This window comes from Gopherus flavomarginatus, chromosome 4 (genome assembly GCF_025201925.1).
Source record: "Gopherus flavomarginatus isolate rGopFla2 chromosome 4, rGopFla2.mat.asm, whole genome shotgun sequence".
NCBI classification, from domain to species: Eukaryota; Metazoa; Chordata; order Testudines; family Testudinidae; genus Gopherus; species Gopherus flavomarginatus.
This window is the reverse complement of record NC_066620.1, coordinates 217,041,384-217,057,902: the sequence shown is the minus strand read 5'-3', so window position 1 is coordinate 217,057,902 and position 16,519 is coordinate 217,041,384. Positions and strand designations below refer to the sequence as shown.

The 16,519-nt window shown below is 61.9% G+C and overlaps 2 protein-coding genes across 2 annotated transcripts; one reads left to right on the top strand and one right to left on the bottom strand.

The window, feature by feature from the left end:
- Window positions 1–357: 357 nt before the first annotated feature.
- ABHD1 (abhydrolase domain containing 1) lies at window positions 358–4,847 on the bottom strand. Its single transcript, XM_050951539.1, is given in 10 exon segments — window positions 358–606; window positions 609–783; window positions 859–907; window positions 1,120–1,293; window positions 1,473–1,585; window positions 2,747–2,792; window positions 3,090–3,272; window positions 3,386–3,522; window positions 4,273–4,565; window positions 4,568–4,847. Coding segments are annotated over 10 exon segments (1,416 nt in total). The 5' UTR covers window positions 4,581–4,847; the 3' UTR covers window positions 358–373.
- A 1,413-nt stretch (window positions 4,848–6,260) lies between these two features.
- On the top strand, window positions 6,261–16,244 carry CGREF1 (cell growth regulator with EF-hand domain 1). The gene is made up of 6 exons (XM_050951534.1): window positions 6,261–6,337; window positions 11,289–11,389; window positions 12,199–12,261; window positions 14,402–14,472; window positions 14,726–14,850; window positions 15,437–16,244. Exons 1-6 carry the CDS (start codon window positions 6,332–6,334, stop codon window positions 15,794–15,796), a joined length of 726 nt encoding a protein of 241 aa, XP_050807491.1. The 5' UTR covers window positions 6,261–6,331; the 3' UTR covers window positions 15,797–16,244.
- The last annotated feature ends 275 nt before the right edge of the window (window positions 16,245–16,519 follow it).

The window sequence follows — 16,519 nt, the reverse complement described above, 5'->3', positions numbered from 1 at the left end:
CGGGCCAGGTGTTGGGCAGGCCTGGCCTGGCCCGGCCCAAGCTCCTCTGAGCCAGAGCCTGGCTGAGGGGAGCCCACCCCACTCAGCTGCCCAGGGGTGCACGACCATGGTTCTGCCCCTCCCCCAGGGGGCAGGATATCCCCTGGGAAGAACCTGGGCAGTGAGGCTCCCAAAGCTGGTCTCCATACAGCTCCCCCAGTCGTCCCCGGGGGCAGGGGTCCAGCAGGGCCTTTCCCCTCTAGGGCCCAGGTCTCAGCCCTGCCCCAGAGCCCGGCTGGCCCCCACAGTTGGTGTCCCTGCAGTCGAGCCCTGGCCTGGCGCCCTGTCTCCTCCCTGTAGCTCATAGAGGACAGGAGGTAGCCAGCCAGGAACTTTATTGTGGGGCTGGGCGCTCGGGTCCCAGGCTGCGGCTCAGCTCCTGGCTGTGCTCGAAGGCGGCGGTGAGGAACTGGGCAAAGACGCGGTCCATGTAGCTCTCGTGCCGGGGGAAGAGCCCCTCCAGGAAGCCAATGTGCCCGCCACGCGCCGTCACCAGCACCGCCAGCGTGGGGAGACGCCGTGCCACAGCCAGGGGGATGGCTGAAAGAGAGCGAGTCAGGCAGCCCCCCAGCACTCACCCTGCAGCGGCGAGAAGAGGTCGTCGGCTGCGTTGAGGCACCGCACGGGCAGGCGCACGGCGTGTACCAAGTGCGAGGGGCTGGCCTCCCGGTAGTATGCAGCACACGTCCCGTAGCCAAACACCACGGCTGTGTAGCGCTTGTCAAACTCCCGGATGCAGCGTGCCTGGGGCAGAGAGGGGGTCAGGGCCAGGGGTGCGGCTGGGCAGGGGAGGATATGGCAGGGGGACACACACCATACCTGCAGTACATGCTCCACATCCACCTTCTCTGCAATCACCTTCCTGTGCCTGCAATGGGCCCCACAGTCAGCAGGGGACTGCCAAGCAGGACAGCCAAGAGCCCCCTGACCCCCATCAACCAGCCCCACAGCCTCCTGACACCCCATGAACACGCCCCACACCTCCCCACCACATACAGGGGGTTGGAGGGTCAGGTATCAGCCCCCGAGTCCCCCCAACCTCTGTGTACCAGGCCTCCAGGCCCCCTGACCCAGCCCTACCGGCTCACGAGGTGGCAGAGGTTGGCCGTGAGGCGCCGGTTGAACAGCAGGAAGTTGAGCGGCTGCTCCAGTGAGCGGCTGGAATCCTCCGTGTCCCAGGGGACGGACAAGGTCATGGCAGCCACCAGCCCCGTGTTATGCCCCTGCTGCGCCAGGTACTTCAGCACCAGGATCCTGGGGAGACAGCACTGCAGGTGGGCTGGGGCTCGGGATTAACCCTTCCCCTCCCTGTGCTGTGCCAGCCCCCCTCCCCTTCCCCAGCTTGGGGGGGGACAGACATTCACCACCACATACCTGGGAGATTAATCCCTCACCTCCCTGTGCCAGTCCCCGGGGAGCCCCCTGCTCCTCACCCACCTAGCGAGACACCCATAACCAGCAGTGGTGCCCGCGGGTGCTGGGCCTTGATGTGGGTGACCACGGTCTGCAGGTCCTCTGTGTTGCTTGCACAGAAGGCTCTGGGGGTCTAAGAGTGAGAGCTGAGGGGGGCAGGGTGGCGGAGCTGGGGGGCATGTCCCTGGCTGACCTCAGTTAAGGGGGGGACCATGGAGCTAACAGGGATGTTCATGCCAGATCCCCCACTCTTGCATGCAAGGGAGGGGGGTCCTGGCCTCCCAGGGGCATGGGGAGGGTTCAGCCCTGAGAGCCGTTTGCAGGTGGGATGGAGCAAAGTGCCACCAGACTGGGCCAGCTAGCCCAGGACCCCAGCCCTGGCAGCGGCCAGTGCCAGGTGCCCCAGAGGGCATGAACAGAGCAGGGAATTGTCCAGTGATCCACCCCGTCGCCCATTCCCAGCTCCTGGCAAACAGAGGCTGGGACACCATCCCTGCCCAGCCTGGCTAATAGCCATTGATGGACCCATCCTCCAGGAACTTATCTAGTTCTTGTTTGAACCCTGTCCTAGTCTGGGCCGTCACAACATCCCCTGGCAAGGAGTTCCACAGGTTGACTGTGCCTTGTGTGAAGAAACACTTCCTTTTGTTTGTTTTAAACCTGCTGCCTGTTCATTTCCTTTGATGGCCCCTTGTTCTTGTGGTATGAGAAGGAGTAAAGAACACTTCCTTAGTCACTCTCTCCACACCACTCATAATTTTACAGACCTCTGTCATATCCCCCCCCTTTGTCGTCTTTGCCAAGGTGAAAAGTCCCAGTCTTACTAATCTCTCCTCAGACGGAAGCTGTTCTATCCCCTAATCCTTCCTGCACCTTTTCCAACCATAAAGGATCCTTTTCCGAGCTGGGCTAACGACAGCCACCTGCAGTGTTCCAGGTGTGGGCGGCCCATGGATTTATACAGAGGTAATCAGATATTTTCTGCTGTCTTATCCAGCCCCTTCCTCAGGGCTCCGCAGCTGCTGCTGCCCATGGAGCAGCTGTTCTCAGAGAACCAGCCCCAGGGAGGCCGAGATCTCTCTTGAGGGATCACAGCTGGCTTAGCCCCATTGTTTTGCCTGTATAGATGGGACAGCAGCTCTGATCTGCTGGGACCCATGGGCCAAGCCCTGCCCTCCCCTCCAGGGCCCATGGAGCGTGCTGCCATCCACCCCCACAGCCTCCAGAGCCCTGGGCCAGGATCTCTGTGTTGGAACCGGGCCCCAAGGCCCCCCCGGGGACACAGCTCACTCACCAGCAGCTCCTCCCCCTTGCACCCTCGGTTATTGAACACAACAGTCCTGGGGAGAGAGGTGGGTGAGGCTCCCTGCCCCCTTCCCCCACAACCCCTCCATCCCTACTCTCCATGTCCCCCTTTCCCCCTCCATCCCCACCCCTCTGCATTCCCACCAGCCCCCCTTCCCCCATGACCCCTCCATCCCCACCCCCCCATATCCCACCTTCACCCATGACCCCACCAGACCCCCTTCCCCAATGCCCCGCAGAGGCTGGCACTGACCCAGATGCCTCACTTGGGGGCTGACCATGAGGCCGGGCCCCTGGGTCACCCGGGGCCCGGCTCCTGCGCAGCGTCTCACCTGAATCCTGCGCGGGAGGCCTGCTGCACCAGGTGCAGGACGTAGGTGGCCTGGCTGTTGCTGGTGAGGCCTGGCAGCAGCAGGACAGTGGGGCGTGTGCCAGGCTCTGGGTACCGCTGGCTCTCTGCATTGTCCACCCAGTCCAGCAGCAGCTGCCCTCCATCCGCCGTGCGGAGCAACTCGCTGGGCAGGGAGCACAGGGTGGGGTGAGCCCCGGGCAGCAGAGGCCTGGGCCGCACCCCATGGGCACAGCCTGGGAGTCACGGAGCAGCCCAGCTTGAGAACCCAGCACGCACCTTCGGTAGGAGACCTGGGGCCGGGACTGGAGCCGCCCCTCGAAGCACCAGGGTGTGGGGTAGAAGGGCTCGCGGACGACGGGGCAGTGCGCCTCCAGGAAGCCGCAGAACGACAGCCCACCCACCAGCAGGGGCCTCTGGGGAGAGATTTGGGGAGAGCTGAGGCCAGACTGAGCCCAAGGATGGGCCTGGCTCCCAGGCCCCAGCAGCTCCAGCATGGCCTGGCTTGTCAGAGCCCGTCAAGCTCGCAGGCCCTGGCACAAGCCATGGCCACGGCCCCCAAGATCCCGCGACGTGGGGCTGAGCCAGCAGGGACAGAGCCCAGCCCCAGCTCACATGTCGAGAGGCCCTGCTAGCTGGTCCCATCCAGCCCCCAGGTGCTGGGAGCAGGGGTGTGCAGGCAGCACCCGGGGGCTGGTGGGGGTCACCGTCATCCCTGAGCAACCAGACTCCAGAGTATGGCCCTGCCCCACCCAGCTGAGGCGGGCCGGGCGGCGCCGTTCTAGGTCAGAGGTGAGATGGGGCCACAGGACGAGGGCAGAGAGGAACCAGGAACAGAGATGCACCGCGTGGGGGCTGGGAGGGAGCGGCTGTCCCCCAGGGCACCCCTGACAGACTTGTGGGGCCAATGCCCAGAGCAGAGGGATGAGGGGGCTGACGGGAGGTCGTTCTCATCACAGCTTGGCCAGCTGGCATTCAGCATCCGAAAACACTGAGACAAACGCCAGCAGGCCCGGAGCTGCGGCCTGGGGCACTAGGCTCTGTTCCAGCCTGGAGGGGCCCTTCCCTGCTTCAGCCCCTGCGTCCCAGCCACAGCGGCTCCCCCCAGGGGAAGTGAGACACTCCCCAGCTGTGCGATGGGGCAAGGACACTTCTCCGGGACTGACCTGAAACAAGGTCAGCGCAGCCGTGCCCAGGAACCTGGCTGGGGGCACCGGGCACCGCCCGGGACAGGCTGCACCCAGCTGGCGAGTCGCAGCCACCAGCCAGGCCAGAACAATCCCCCAAGGGCTTGAAGGGAGCAAACCAGCAGGAGGCAGCGCAGCCCCAGGGGACGGGTCCCTGGCCCCCAACAGCTGGTTGTCAGTTCTGAGCTCCAGGCTAGGAGGGGTCAGGCCCCAAATGAGGCCCCTGGGGACATCAGTGCTGGAACTGGGGGGCTGCTGCACCCCCAGCTTGGCGTGGTCTCCATCATCTCCAGGTTCAGTGGCTCCGAGCACCCCCACTACACAGTCTCAGCCCCCCTGCCTGGGAAGGAGGAATTATTTGTGCTGGGAGGGGTGTCACAGCGAGGGGGGGCTCTTAGGGTTGGGACCCCCCCATCGCTCCCAGCTCGGGCGGGGCTCAGAGCTGTCGTACAGGCAGCGCCAGGGCTCCAGCCCAGGCCAGACAGCGCCCTGCGACCCTACAGCCGGGACACGCGGGACCGACCCTCCACCCCGCAGCGCTGCCCAGATGGACCGCCCGCCCCCCCCCCCCGCGAGCTGACCGGACAGACCGACCCCCCCGCCCCAGCGCTGCCCAGATGGACTGACCCCCCCGCCCCAGCGCTGCCCAGATGGACCGACCCCCCCCCGCGAGCTGACCGGACAGACCGACCCCCCCGCCCCAGCGCTGCCCAGATGGACCGACCCCCCCCGCGAGCTGACCGGACAGACCGACCCCCCCGCCCCAGCGCTGCCCAGATGGACTGACCCCCCCCCCCGCGAGCTGACCGGACAGACCGACCCCCCCGCCCCAGCGCTGCCCAGATGGACCGACCCCCCCCCGTCCCAGCGCTGCCTGGACAGACCGACCCCCCCCGCCCCAGCGCTGCCCGGATGGACCGACCCCCCCCGCGAGCTGACCGGACAGACCGACCCCCCCGCCCCAGCGCTGCCGGACGGACCTGCGCGACGCACACCCAGTAGTAGCCCAGGAAGGCGGCGCTGGCGGCCAGGAGCAGCGGCTCGGGCACGAACCCCGGCGCCCCCCACGAGTGTGGCAGCTTCCGGCAGCCCTGCGCAGGCCCCGCCCTGCCCAGCAGCCATGTTTCTGAGGGGCAGGCCACGGCCAGCAGCCATGTTTGTGAGGGGCAAGTCCCGCCCCCGGCAGCCATGTTTGTGAGGGGCAGCCAGGCCGGCCGCGGTTAACCCAGTAGGTGCCGGGCGACAGCAGAGTAAGGGTAGCTCGGCGCCGGAGAGGGGTATGGGTCTGTTGCGTGGAAGTGGTGGAGGGGTGTCACTGTGCTGGGCGATGGGCCAGGCGGGTGGCACTGGGCGGGGGAATAGATCTGTCGGGTGGCACCAGGCAGGGAGGGGGGAGCTGGGTGGCACGGGGAGGGGGATGGGCCAGGCGGGTGGAACCAGGCAGGGGGTGGCAGGTGGCACGAGGATGGGAAAGGGGAGCTGGGTGGCCCCGGGCGGGGGATGGGTCTGTGGGGTGGCACTGAGCAGGAAGGGGGGAGCCGGGTGGCACGGGAGGGGAGGGGGGAGCTGGGTGGCACCGGCCGGGGAGGGGGAGCTGGGTGGCACGGGGAGGGGGAGCTGGGTGGCACCGGCCGGGGAGGGGGGAGCTGGGTGGCACTGGGCGGGGAGGGGGAGCTGGGTGGCACGGGGGGGGAGCTGGGTGGCACCGGCCGGGGAGGGGGGAGCTGGGTGGCACTGGGCGGGGAGGGGGAGCTGGGTGGCACGGGGGGGGGGAGCTGGGTGGCACTGGGCGGGGAGGGGGAGCTGGGTGGCACCATGCGGGTGGCTCTGGATGGGCCGGGCCGGGCTTTGCGGTTCCCCTGCCGGAGGCTCCGTGCCCGGACGGGTCCCGCGGGGACCGGGGACGTGTCCCAGCCACGTGGACTCGGCTCTTAGGGGCGGGGCCGAGCGGGACTCGGGGCGGGGCCGCAGCTCGGGAGCCGGGAGTTGGAGGAGGGCCGGGCCGGGCCGGGCGCTGAGCCGCTGCGGAGCCGGCGGGATGCAGGTGCGTGTGTCCGTGCAGTGGGTGCCCTGGGTGCAGTGGGGGACCGTGTGGCTCTGGGTGCAGTTAATGCAGTGGATGTGGGTGCGGGTGCCCTGGGTGTATTGTTGCAGTGAGTGTTTCTGGCACAGCGCATACTGGTGCCTCCCCTGGGCTGGTTGCAGTGCGGGCCGTGTGGCTCTGGGTGCAGTGGGGTCGTGTGACTCTGGGTGCAGTGAATGCAGTGGGTGCCCTGGGTGCAGTTTGGGGCCGTGTGGCTCTGGGTGCAGTGAATGCAGTGGGTGTCCTGGGTGCAGTGAGAGGCCGTGTGGCTCTGGGTGCAGTGAATGCAGTGGGTGCCCTGGGTGCAGTTGGGGGCCGTGTGACTCTGGGTGCAGTGGGGGGCCGTGTGACTCTGGGTGCAGTGGGTGCAGTGGGGGGCCATGTAACTCTGGGTGCAGTGGGTGGCCGTGTGGCTCTGGGTGCAGTGAATACAGTGGGTGCCCTGGGTGCAGTGGGGGGCCATGTGGCTCTGGGTGCTCTGTGCTGGGTCTGTGTGTTGACATGAGACCGCGTGTGCATGGTGTGCCCACGTGTGCAGTGTGCACCTGTGGGGTCTCTGCATTGGCCAGGGGGGTACCAGGGAGCAGTTGTCAGGGTGTTCTGTGTGCGGGGCTTTGTCAAGGTGTGACCGAGGGGTGCCACGTGGGGCAGGGCTGTGTGGCTGAGGGAGGCTGTTGTGCGTCGCTGTGCCCGGCGGGCGCTGTCTGGCTGTGCTTGGTGCCCAGGGCCGGGCGCTGGCTGTTGTGTGTGTGTGGCCAGGAGCTGGGGTGTGCTCGGGGTGGGGACTCTTGCTGGTTCTGTGCTCTAGGGGTGTTTTGCTCATGGAGTGCATTGGGGTAGGGGGGCCTCCTGCAGGCTCTGGTCACTCTTCTAAAGGGCTCTGGGCCCACCCTGGGGCCCAGTGGGGGACAATCCCTGCCCTGCACCCTGGCTGCGTCTGCGTGTACGATGGGCATCTGGTGGCATTGCCAGTCATGCTACCATGGGTGCTCCGTCCTGCCCACCAGGCCTGGCCCCGCCCAGCTAGGGGTGGCTTTGGCTAATGCATGTCCTGCGGGCATCTCTGCCAGTGCCAAGACATGCTGGGTACACTCTGTATGCCAGGGCTGGGTGGCATTCACACAGACGAGACACCTTAGAGCAGGGTGGACGCACAGAGTCAGACTGCTCCAGAGGGTGCTAGGGAGCTGGGACAAAACGGGGCAGGAACGGGGCAGCTGGAGAGCAAAGGGGCTTACACTGCCCATAAAGCACTTTGGGCGTCTCCAGAGGGCCCCCGCCACGAAGACGCTGCGCTGAGCTGGGGCCTCGTCCTGTTGACGCCTGCCCTGGAAGAGCTGCACCTGACATGGCGTCGCCTGTGGCTCTGGTCGGTGGAGACGAGGACAGACCAGGGTCAGGCCCATGTTGCTACCTTGGCTTCTGGTGGGGGTGGTGTCATGGAGTGTGGTGGAGTCTGGCCCTGCACCCCTCTTCCTGGGACCCACAGTGACTCTCAGCCAGCCAGTAAAACAGAAGGTTTGTTGGACAACAGGAATGCAGGTTACAGCAGAGCTTGTGGGCACAGCCAGGACCCCTCAATCGAGTCCTTCTGGAGTTTCAGGGTGCTTGGGTCCAGCATAGGGTCCCCTGAATTCCCCTCATCCAGCCCAAAACCGAAACTGAACTGCCCCTCCTTCAGCCAGCCGATCCCTTTGTCCAGCTTCCCAGGCCAAGGTGCTAACCCCCTCCCCACTACCTGGCTCAGGTTACAGGCTTAAAGATCCTGTCCCTCACCTAAAGACATCCCCAGCTCTCCCATCCCCCATGCAGACAGCCCCTACTCCATCACATCATCCAAAGCCCAAGATTTGGTGGTGATGGGGGACTTCAACTATCCAGATATATGTTGGGAAAATAACACAGCGGGGCACAGACTATCCAATAAGTTCCTGGACTGCATTGCAGACAACTTTTTATTTCAGAAAGTTGAAAAAGCTACTGGGGGGAAGCTGTTCTAGACTTGATTTTAACAAATAGGGAGGAACTTGTTGAGAATTTGAAAGTAGAAGGAAGCTTGGGTGAAAGTGATCATGAAATCATAGAATTTGCAATTCTAAGTAAGGGCAGAAGGGAGTACAGCAGAATAGAGACAATGGATTTCAGGAAGGCGGATTTTGGTAAGCTCAGAGAGCTGATAGGTAAGGTCCCATGGGAATTAAGACTGAGGGGAAAAACAACTGAGGAAAGTTGGCAGTTTTTCAAAGGGACACTATTAAGGGCCCAAAAGCAAGTTATTCCGATGGTTAGGAAAGATAGAAAATGTGGCAAAAGGCCACCTTGGCTTAACCACGAGATCTTGCGTGACCTACAAAATAAAAAGGCGTCATATAAAAAATGGAAACTAGGTCAGATCACGAAGGATGAATATAGGCAAATAACACAGGAATGCAGAGGCAAGATTAGAAAAGCAAAGGCACAAAATGAGCTCAAACTAGCTATGGGAATAAAGGGAAACAAGAAGACTTTTTATCAATACATTAGAAGCAAGAGGAAGACCAAGGACAGCGTAGGCCCACTGCTCAATGAGGAGGGGGAAACAGTAACGGGAGACTTGGAAATGGTAGACATGCTTAATGACTTCTTTGTTTCGGTCTTCACTGAGAAGTCTGAAGGAATGTCTAGTATAGTGAATGCTTACGGGAAGAGGGTAGGTTTAGAAGAGAAAATAAGAAAAGAGCAAGTAAAAAATCACTTAGAAAAGTTAGATGCCTGCAAGTCACCAGGGCCTGATGAAATGCATCCTAGAATACTCAAGGAGTTAATAGAAGAGGTATCTGAGCCTCTAGCTATTATCTTTGGGAAATCATGGGAGACAGGGGAGATTCCAGAAGACTGGAAGGGGGCAAATATAGTGCCCATCTATAAAAAGGGAAATAAAAACAACCCAGGAAACTACAGACCAGTTAGTTTAACTTCTGTGCCAGGGAAGATAATGGAGCAGGTAATCAAAGAAGCCATCTGCAAACACTTGGAAGGTGGTAAGGTGATAGGGAATAGCCAGCATGGATTTGTAAAGAACAAATCGTGTCAAACTAATCTGATAGCGTTCTTTGATAGGATAACGAGCCTTGTGGATAAGGGAGAAGCGGTGGATGTGATATACCTAGACTTTAGTAAGGCATTTGATACAGTCTCGCATGATATTCTTATAGATAAACTAGGAAAGTACAATTTAGATGGGGCTACTATAAGGTGGGTGCATAACTGGCTGGATAACCGTACTCAGAGAGTAGTTATTAATGGCTCCCAATCCTGCTGGAAAGGTATAACAAGTGGGGTTCCGCAGGGGTCTGTTTTGGGACCGGCTCTGTTCAATATCTTCATCAACCATTTAGATGTTGGCATAGAAAGTATGCTTATTAAGTTTGCGGACGATACCAAACTGGGAGGGATTGCAACTGCTTTGGAGGACAGGGTCAAAATTCAAAATGATCTGGACAAATTGGAGAAATGGTCTGAGGTAAACAGGATGAAGTTCAATAAAGATAAATGCAAAGTGCTCCACCTAGGAAGGAACAATCAGTTTCACACATACAGAATGGGAAGAGACTGTCTAGGAAGGAGTAGGGCAGAAAGAGATCTAGGGGTCATAGTAGACCACAAGCTTAATATGAGTCAACAGTGTGATACTGTTGCAAAAAAAGCAAACGTGATTCGGGGATGCATTAACAGGTGTGTTGTAAACAAGACACGAGAAGTCATTCTTCCGCTTTACTCTGCGCTGGTTAGGCCTCAACTGGAGTATTGTGTCCAGTTCTGGGCACGGCATTTCAAGAAAGATGTGGAGAAATTGGAGAGGGTCCAGAGAAGAGCAACAAGAATGATTAAAGGTCTTGAGAACATGAGCTATGAAGGAAGGCTGAAGGAATTGGGTTTGTTTAGTTTGGAAAAGAGAAGACTGAGAGGGGACATGATAGCAGTTTTCAGGTATCTAAAAGGGTGTCATCAGGAGGAGGGAGAAAACTTGTTCACCTTAGCCTCCAATGATAGAACAAGAAGCAATGGGCTTAAACTGCAGGAAGGGAGATTTAGGTTGGACATTAGGAAAAAGTTCCTAACTGTCAGGGTAGTTAAACACTGGAATAAATTGCCTAGGGAAGTTGTGGAATCTCCATCTCTGGAGATATTTAAGAGTAGGTTAGATAAATGTGTGTTAGGGATGGTCTAGATAGTATTTGGTCCTGCCATGAGGGCAGGGGACTGGACTCGATGACCTCTCGAGGTCCCTTCCAGTCCTAGAGTCTATGAGTCTTTTTCCTCCAGGGCGGATTGGCAGGTGCCCTGGAGGTTTTTCGCCTTCCCCTGCAGCGTGGGGCACGGGTCGCTTGCTGGTGGTGTCTCTGCAGCGTGAGGTCTTCAAACCATTTTTGAGGATTTCAATAACTCGGTCCTGGGATAGGGGTTGTTATAAAATTGGATGGGTGGGGTTCTGTGGCCTGCCTTGTGCAGGAGGTCAGACTAGATGATCAGATTGGTCCCTTCTGACCTATGAGTCTATGAGTCTATGAGGTGGGGGGTTGCAAACACGGTCACAGCCCCAGAGCAGGGCGTGGGGAGCCTGGATGCCCCAGAGCAGCCTCCTCACTGGCTCAGCCTCCTGCAGCCCTGGCCAGCCGGCGCCCAGCTGATAGCAGAGCGTGGCATGACCGCCCTGGGGGCTGACTCACCCTGCTTGGCACATGCCCAGGGGATCCCGCTGTGCACCCCACACGGTGTCTCGCTGAGGCTTTAGGCACTCCATGCAGCCTGCACCAAAGGCCAGGCCCCAGTGGAGTCAGATGCCACCGGAGGGAGACTCAGCCTATGAGTTACATGGACCCCAATGCTGGGCTCCGGCAGGGGGGTGATGCGGCTGCTTGTCCCCCCCCAGGGTGTCCCCAGCTCTGGTCTCAGGATGAGGAGCTTGCTGCTAGTGTCTCTGCTGCTGGCCATGACTCCTGGCTGGGCCGCGCCCAAGGACAGCGCCAACAGGTATGGGAAAGCAGGTCTGCCATGGCCCTGCCAGGTGGGCGGGATGGGGAAGGAAGCCTGAGTGGGGAGCGGGGCAGGAGCCTTGCCTGGGGGAGCGCCCAGCAGGGGGTGCTGTGGGGAGCGGGGCCATAGCACTGGCTGGGCGGGCACTCAGGGGAACAGGACTGGAGCCCTGGCTGGGACGGGTGGGGCCAGAGCCCTGGCTGCAGGGGGAGGCTGGAGGGGTGAGGTGAGAGCCCTGGCTGCAGGGGGTTGGTGCTGGGGGGTGGGGCTGGAGCCCTGGCTGCAGGGGCTTGGTGTTGGGGGGCAGGGCCAGAGCCCTGGCTGCAGGCAGGGGCGGCTCTAGACATTTCACCGCCCCAAGCAGGGTGGCATGCTGCGAGGGGCGCTCTATCGGTCCCTGGGAGGGCGGCAGGCAGCTCCGGTGGACCTCCCGCAGGCGTTCCTGCGGAGGGTCCGCTGGTCCCATGGCTTTGGTGGACCACCGGAGCCACGGGACCAGCAGACCCTCCGCAGGCACGCCTGCGGGAGGTCCACTGGAACCACCTGCTGCCTTCCCGGCGACCAGCAGAACGCCCCTCCGGCATGCCGCCCCAAGCACGTGCTTGGAGTGCTGGGGCCTGGAGCCGCCCCTGGCTGCAGAGGGTTTGCTGAGGGGGCAGGGCCAGAGCTCTGGCTGCAGGGGGGTACTGGAGGGAGCCCATGTGTCTGTACTGCCCCATTGGCTGCTCTAAGCACTGGGATTCCTGTGCTGTGCTGTGGGGCTGGATCCTGCCCCTGTGACCCATTTTGCCGTTTGTTGCTCCCAGGTCTGAGGGCCCTGCTGCAGGGCCTGTTCCCAACCTTCTGCACCCTGAGCCGGAGGAGCTGCGGTGAGTCCAGCTCCCCCAGGGAGGGACCTCGGGCCTGGGGCTGAGCAGCTGGCAGGGAGCCCGGCCTGTGGAGGGGCAGGTCTGTGGGGGTTTCCCTGGGGCCCCAGCCCCTGGATGTGTTGATGGGGGTGGAGGGCACTGAATGGGGTGGGATCTGCCTGTCTGAGGGTGCAGGCTTTGCAGGATGCTTTGCGGCAGTGATGCGCCTGGCTGTGGCCCAGGCAGAGCGACCTGGGATGGGCGGGGGGGTCACATGCAGGGAACATAGAGCTGGGCAGGACAGAGAATGAGAAAGCGTAAGCACAGCCAGTGGTCCAGCTGGCCCAGGACTGCTCTGCTGATGCCAAGCACTTCACAGGGAGTGAACAGAACAGGACCCTGCCCCTGTAATCCAGTCCAGCTTCTGGGCTAGGGACACCCAGAGCAGAGGGTGTGTCCCCCCCAGCCTGGCTACTAGCCATTGAGGGACCCAGCCTCCAGGAACTGAGCTGGTTCTGTTTGAACCGTTCTAGTCTGGGCCTTCCCAACATCCTCCGGCAAGGAGTTCCACAGGTTGACTGTGCACTGTGTGAAGAAATACTTCCTTGTGTTTGTTTAAACCTGCTGCCTGTTCATTTCATGTGGTGACTCCCTGTGTTATGAGGAGTAACTAACACTTCCTTATTTATTGTCTTCACACCAGACATGATTTTATAGATCTCTGCCATATCCCCCATGTCACGGAGTCCCCGGGCAATGCTCTGGAACTGCTCCCCACCAAGCCAGGCAGGACTTTGGGGAGCCTCCTCTCCCTTGGAGCAGACTTGTCCAGGGCAAGAAGCTCCCACGTCTTCACCTCCTGGGTCTCTCCTTGGAGCATTCAGCATCCTCTGCCCCTCCGTGCGCTTCCCACAGCGAGTCCACCCCAGCGGGCTCCTGGGGAAGCCACAGGGTCCTGCACCCTCACTTTGCAGTCAGACGTGACTCTCAGCCAGCCAGTAACACAGAGGTTTATTCGATGACAGGAACAGGGTCTAACACAGAGCTTGTAGGTACAGTGAACCAGACCCCTCGGCTGGGTCCATTCTGGGGGGCAGTGAGCCAGACCCCCACATCTGCACTTCACTCCTCATCCCCAGCCAGCTCCCGACTAACCACCCCCTCCAGCCCCTCCTCTCTGCTCAGCCCCTTTCCCAGGCCAGGAGGTCACCTAATCCCTTTGTCTCCAACACCTTCAGCTGGCACCTTTGCAGGGGAGGGGCCCAGGCCATCAGTTACTAGAAGACAGAGTGCCAGGCATTTCGGTGCACTGGCCCTTTGCTCTGCAGCAACCACACACCCTTATCCCACCACCTAGATATTAAGAACTGCAGAGGGGACACTGAGGCACCAACACAGTATTCAGAGGGAACATTAAGAACAGTCCCAGTTTGTCACACCCCCTTAGTCATCTCTTTGCCAAGCTGAGAAGTCCCAGTCGTATTAATCTCTCCTCATACGGAAGCTGTTCCATCCCCTAATCATTTTGTTGCCCTTCTCTGAACCTTTTCCAATTCCAATAGACTTTTGAGATGGGGCGACCACCTCTGCACCCAGCATGCAAGGTGCAGACGTACCATGGATTTATATAGACACAATATGCCATTATCTCTCTTTTTCTAATGATTCCCAACATTCTGTTCACTTTTTTGGCTGCCGCTGCACACTCAGTGGGTGTTCTCAGAGGACTAGCCACAAGGACTCCAAGATCTTTCTTGAGTGGTAACAGCTAATTTAGCCCCCACCATTGTATCTGTCTGGGTGGGATTATGGTTTCCAATGTGCATCACTTTGCAGTTCTCAGCCTTGAATTTCACCTGCCATTTTGTTGCCCAGTCCCCCTGTTGGGTCCCAGGGCTGAGTGCAGCGGGGGTGGGCCCTGGGAGCAGTTGGGGGGCAGAAAGGACCCCACTTGCCCTGCTGGCTCTGGGCCTGGCGCACTGCAGACCGAGGCCTGCCCCAGAGCAGAGCGGGCGGAGATCAGCAAGGGAGGAGATGTGCCTGCGGTCTTGGCAAACCGTTAATTGGGAGTCGGATTTGTCCAGCCTCGCCTTGGCCCTTTCTGTGCTCTCCCCTGCCCCCCGCAGCCCCCCGCCCGGCCTCACTCTGCTCCCTGTTGCAGGCTGCTGCAGCGCTACCTGCGGAGCGTCTGGCAGATGGCACAGGACCCCGCGCACATGACGAGGGAGCAGGGTAAGGGTCACGTCAGTGCCAAGGGGGGGCTGGGCCCATGGGGAGCTGTGCTCATGCTGGGCTCAGGGGGTGAGGGTCCCCCACGGTGCCTGGTGGCTCTCACACAGCGATGGCAGCTGATACGTTCTGGCCCTGTTCCCGGGCAGGGGGTGTCTAGGCACCATGCGGACACTCCTGCCTAGCTCCCCCTCTGCCCCCCACATCCATGCCTGCCCCCAGTGCCCAGCTCCCCGTGACTCCCCCTCTCTCGCAGTGCTCCTCTACCTCTTCGCACTGCACGACTATGACCGGAGTGGGCAGCTGGATGGGCTGGAGTTCATGCAGCTGCTGATGGAGGTGGTATCCCAGCACGCCCAGGGGCAGCCTTCGCCCGACGCGGTAGGTGCCACTCAGACCCCCCCCAGCCACGGGCCAGCTGGGCAGGGGGGAGTCCATGCACGGCCAGGGGCCAGCCGGCATGGGGGTGGGTGCATCTCCCCCAGAGCGCAGGCAGCAGCAAGGAGAGCACCCCGGGGATCCCCCCCAGGGAGGACAGAGCTCAGGCACCTCACGGTGCAAGGCTCACGCCCCTGAGCCAGCTGGTTCCCACGCCACCCGGCGCCCCCACCATGGGCAGGCCCCATCCCCCACCCCTGGGCCAGGTGGGAGCCGGCACCCCCTCCAGGGGACAGACCCATCCCCCGTCCCCCACCCCCGGGCCAGGTGGGAGTCAGCGCCCCCTCCAGGGGACAGGCCCATCCCCCACCCCTGGGCCGGATGGGAGCCGACGCCCCCTCCAGGGGACAGGCCCGTGCCCCACCCCTCAGCCCTGGGCCGGGTGGGAGCCGGCGCCCCCTCCAGGGGACAGGCTCGTCCCCCATGCTCCACAGGAGCCAGCCAGTTCCTTCCCCGCAGCCTGCACCCCCCAGTGCTGTGCGAATGTCTTGTCTCTTCTCTCCTGCCCCTCTGCACGTACCCCCTGCAGGTGATCGTGGTGGTCGATGGGATCCTGGAGACTCAGGACCTGAACGGGGACGGGTTACTGAATCCCTCGGAGCTCCTGCTGCCCCCGGCCCCAGCCCAGACTGCCGCCCCCGCCGGGGAAGGGGTTGTGCAGTGGGCACCTGAGGAGCCGAAGCAACCTGCCACGGCCCTGGAGCTGCCAGGCGCCCAGGGTGCAGCAGATCCCGACGGGGAGCTCCCCGCGGCAGCGGGGCCCGTAGCAGAGCAGCCGGGGGCTGAGGGGCCCTTGCTGAGCCGGACGGGGCCAGAGGCAGCTCAGCCTGAAGAGGCTGCCGGGGAGGCTCCAGGGGCCCAGGCCGCGGCCCCCAATTCTGAGATCTAGGCCCCCAGCCTAGATCCATGGAGAGCTCAGGGCACTGCCAGGGCAGATCAGAGCTGGTATGGGGGCTGCGGGGCAGCTGTGCACAGGGAAACCGAGGTGGTGGTGGGGAACCCCCTCACACACACATTCTGGATCTGGCTGAGTGGTGCCAGGGGAGGGGGCTGCCTCTCTCCCCACCCCTGGGGAAAGCAGCTGGGCTCAGCCGGAGAGGAGCGTGTGAGCTGCTCCTCAGGACAAGGGGCTGTGGGGAGGCAGGTACCTGACCCCTACCTGGGCTGGGGAGCCCAGGAGCCAGGCACAGCATCCAAGCAGGGTTACCCTCGCCAGCGCTGACCTGTCCCTGCCAGAAGCTGGCTGCCTGGACTGAGGGACTGGGGGGCACCGGGACATGTGCAATCAATCATGTAAGTTACATTTTGAAACAGAAAAATATACACTGAGGCCCAGGGCTGCTGGCCCCCTCGCTGGCTGCACTGCACTGCCCTGCCCCCCGGAGCCGTGGGGGTGGGGGGAAGAGAGGCGAGGGAAAGGAGTTTGCCCAGCTAGCAGGGCTCACTCAGCCGAGGGTGCCTCCTGCCCATCCCGTGAAATCGCCCCCGTGCCCTGCCCTGAGCAGGCAGCAGCTGCGTGGGCACTGGCTGCCAGGGCACGGGCACCTAGTCCAGGCAGAGTGCCCGTTCCTCAGCCCCCTGGGCCATGCCCTCTCAATCACTACCACCCTGG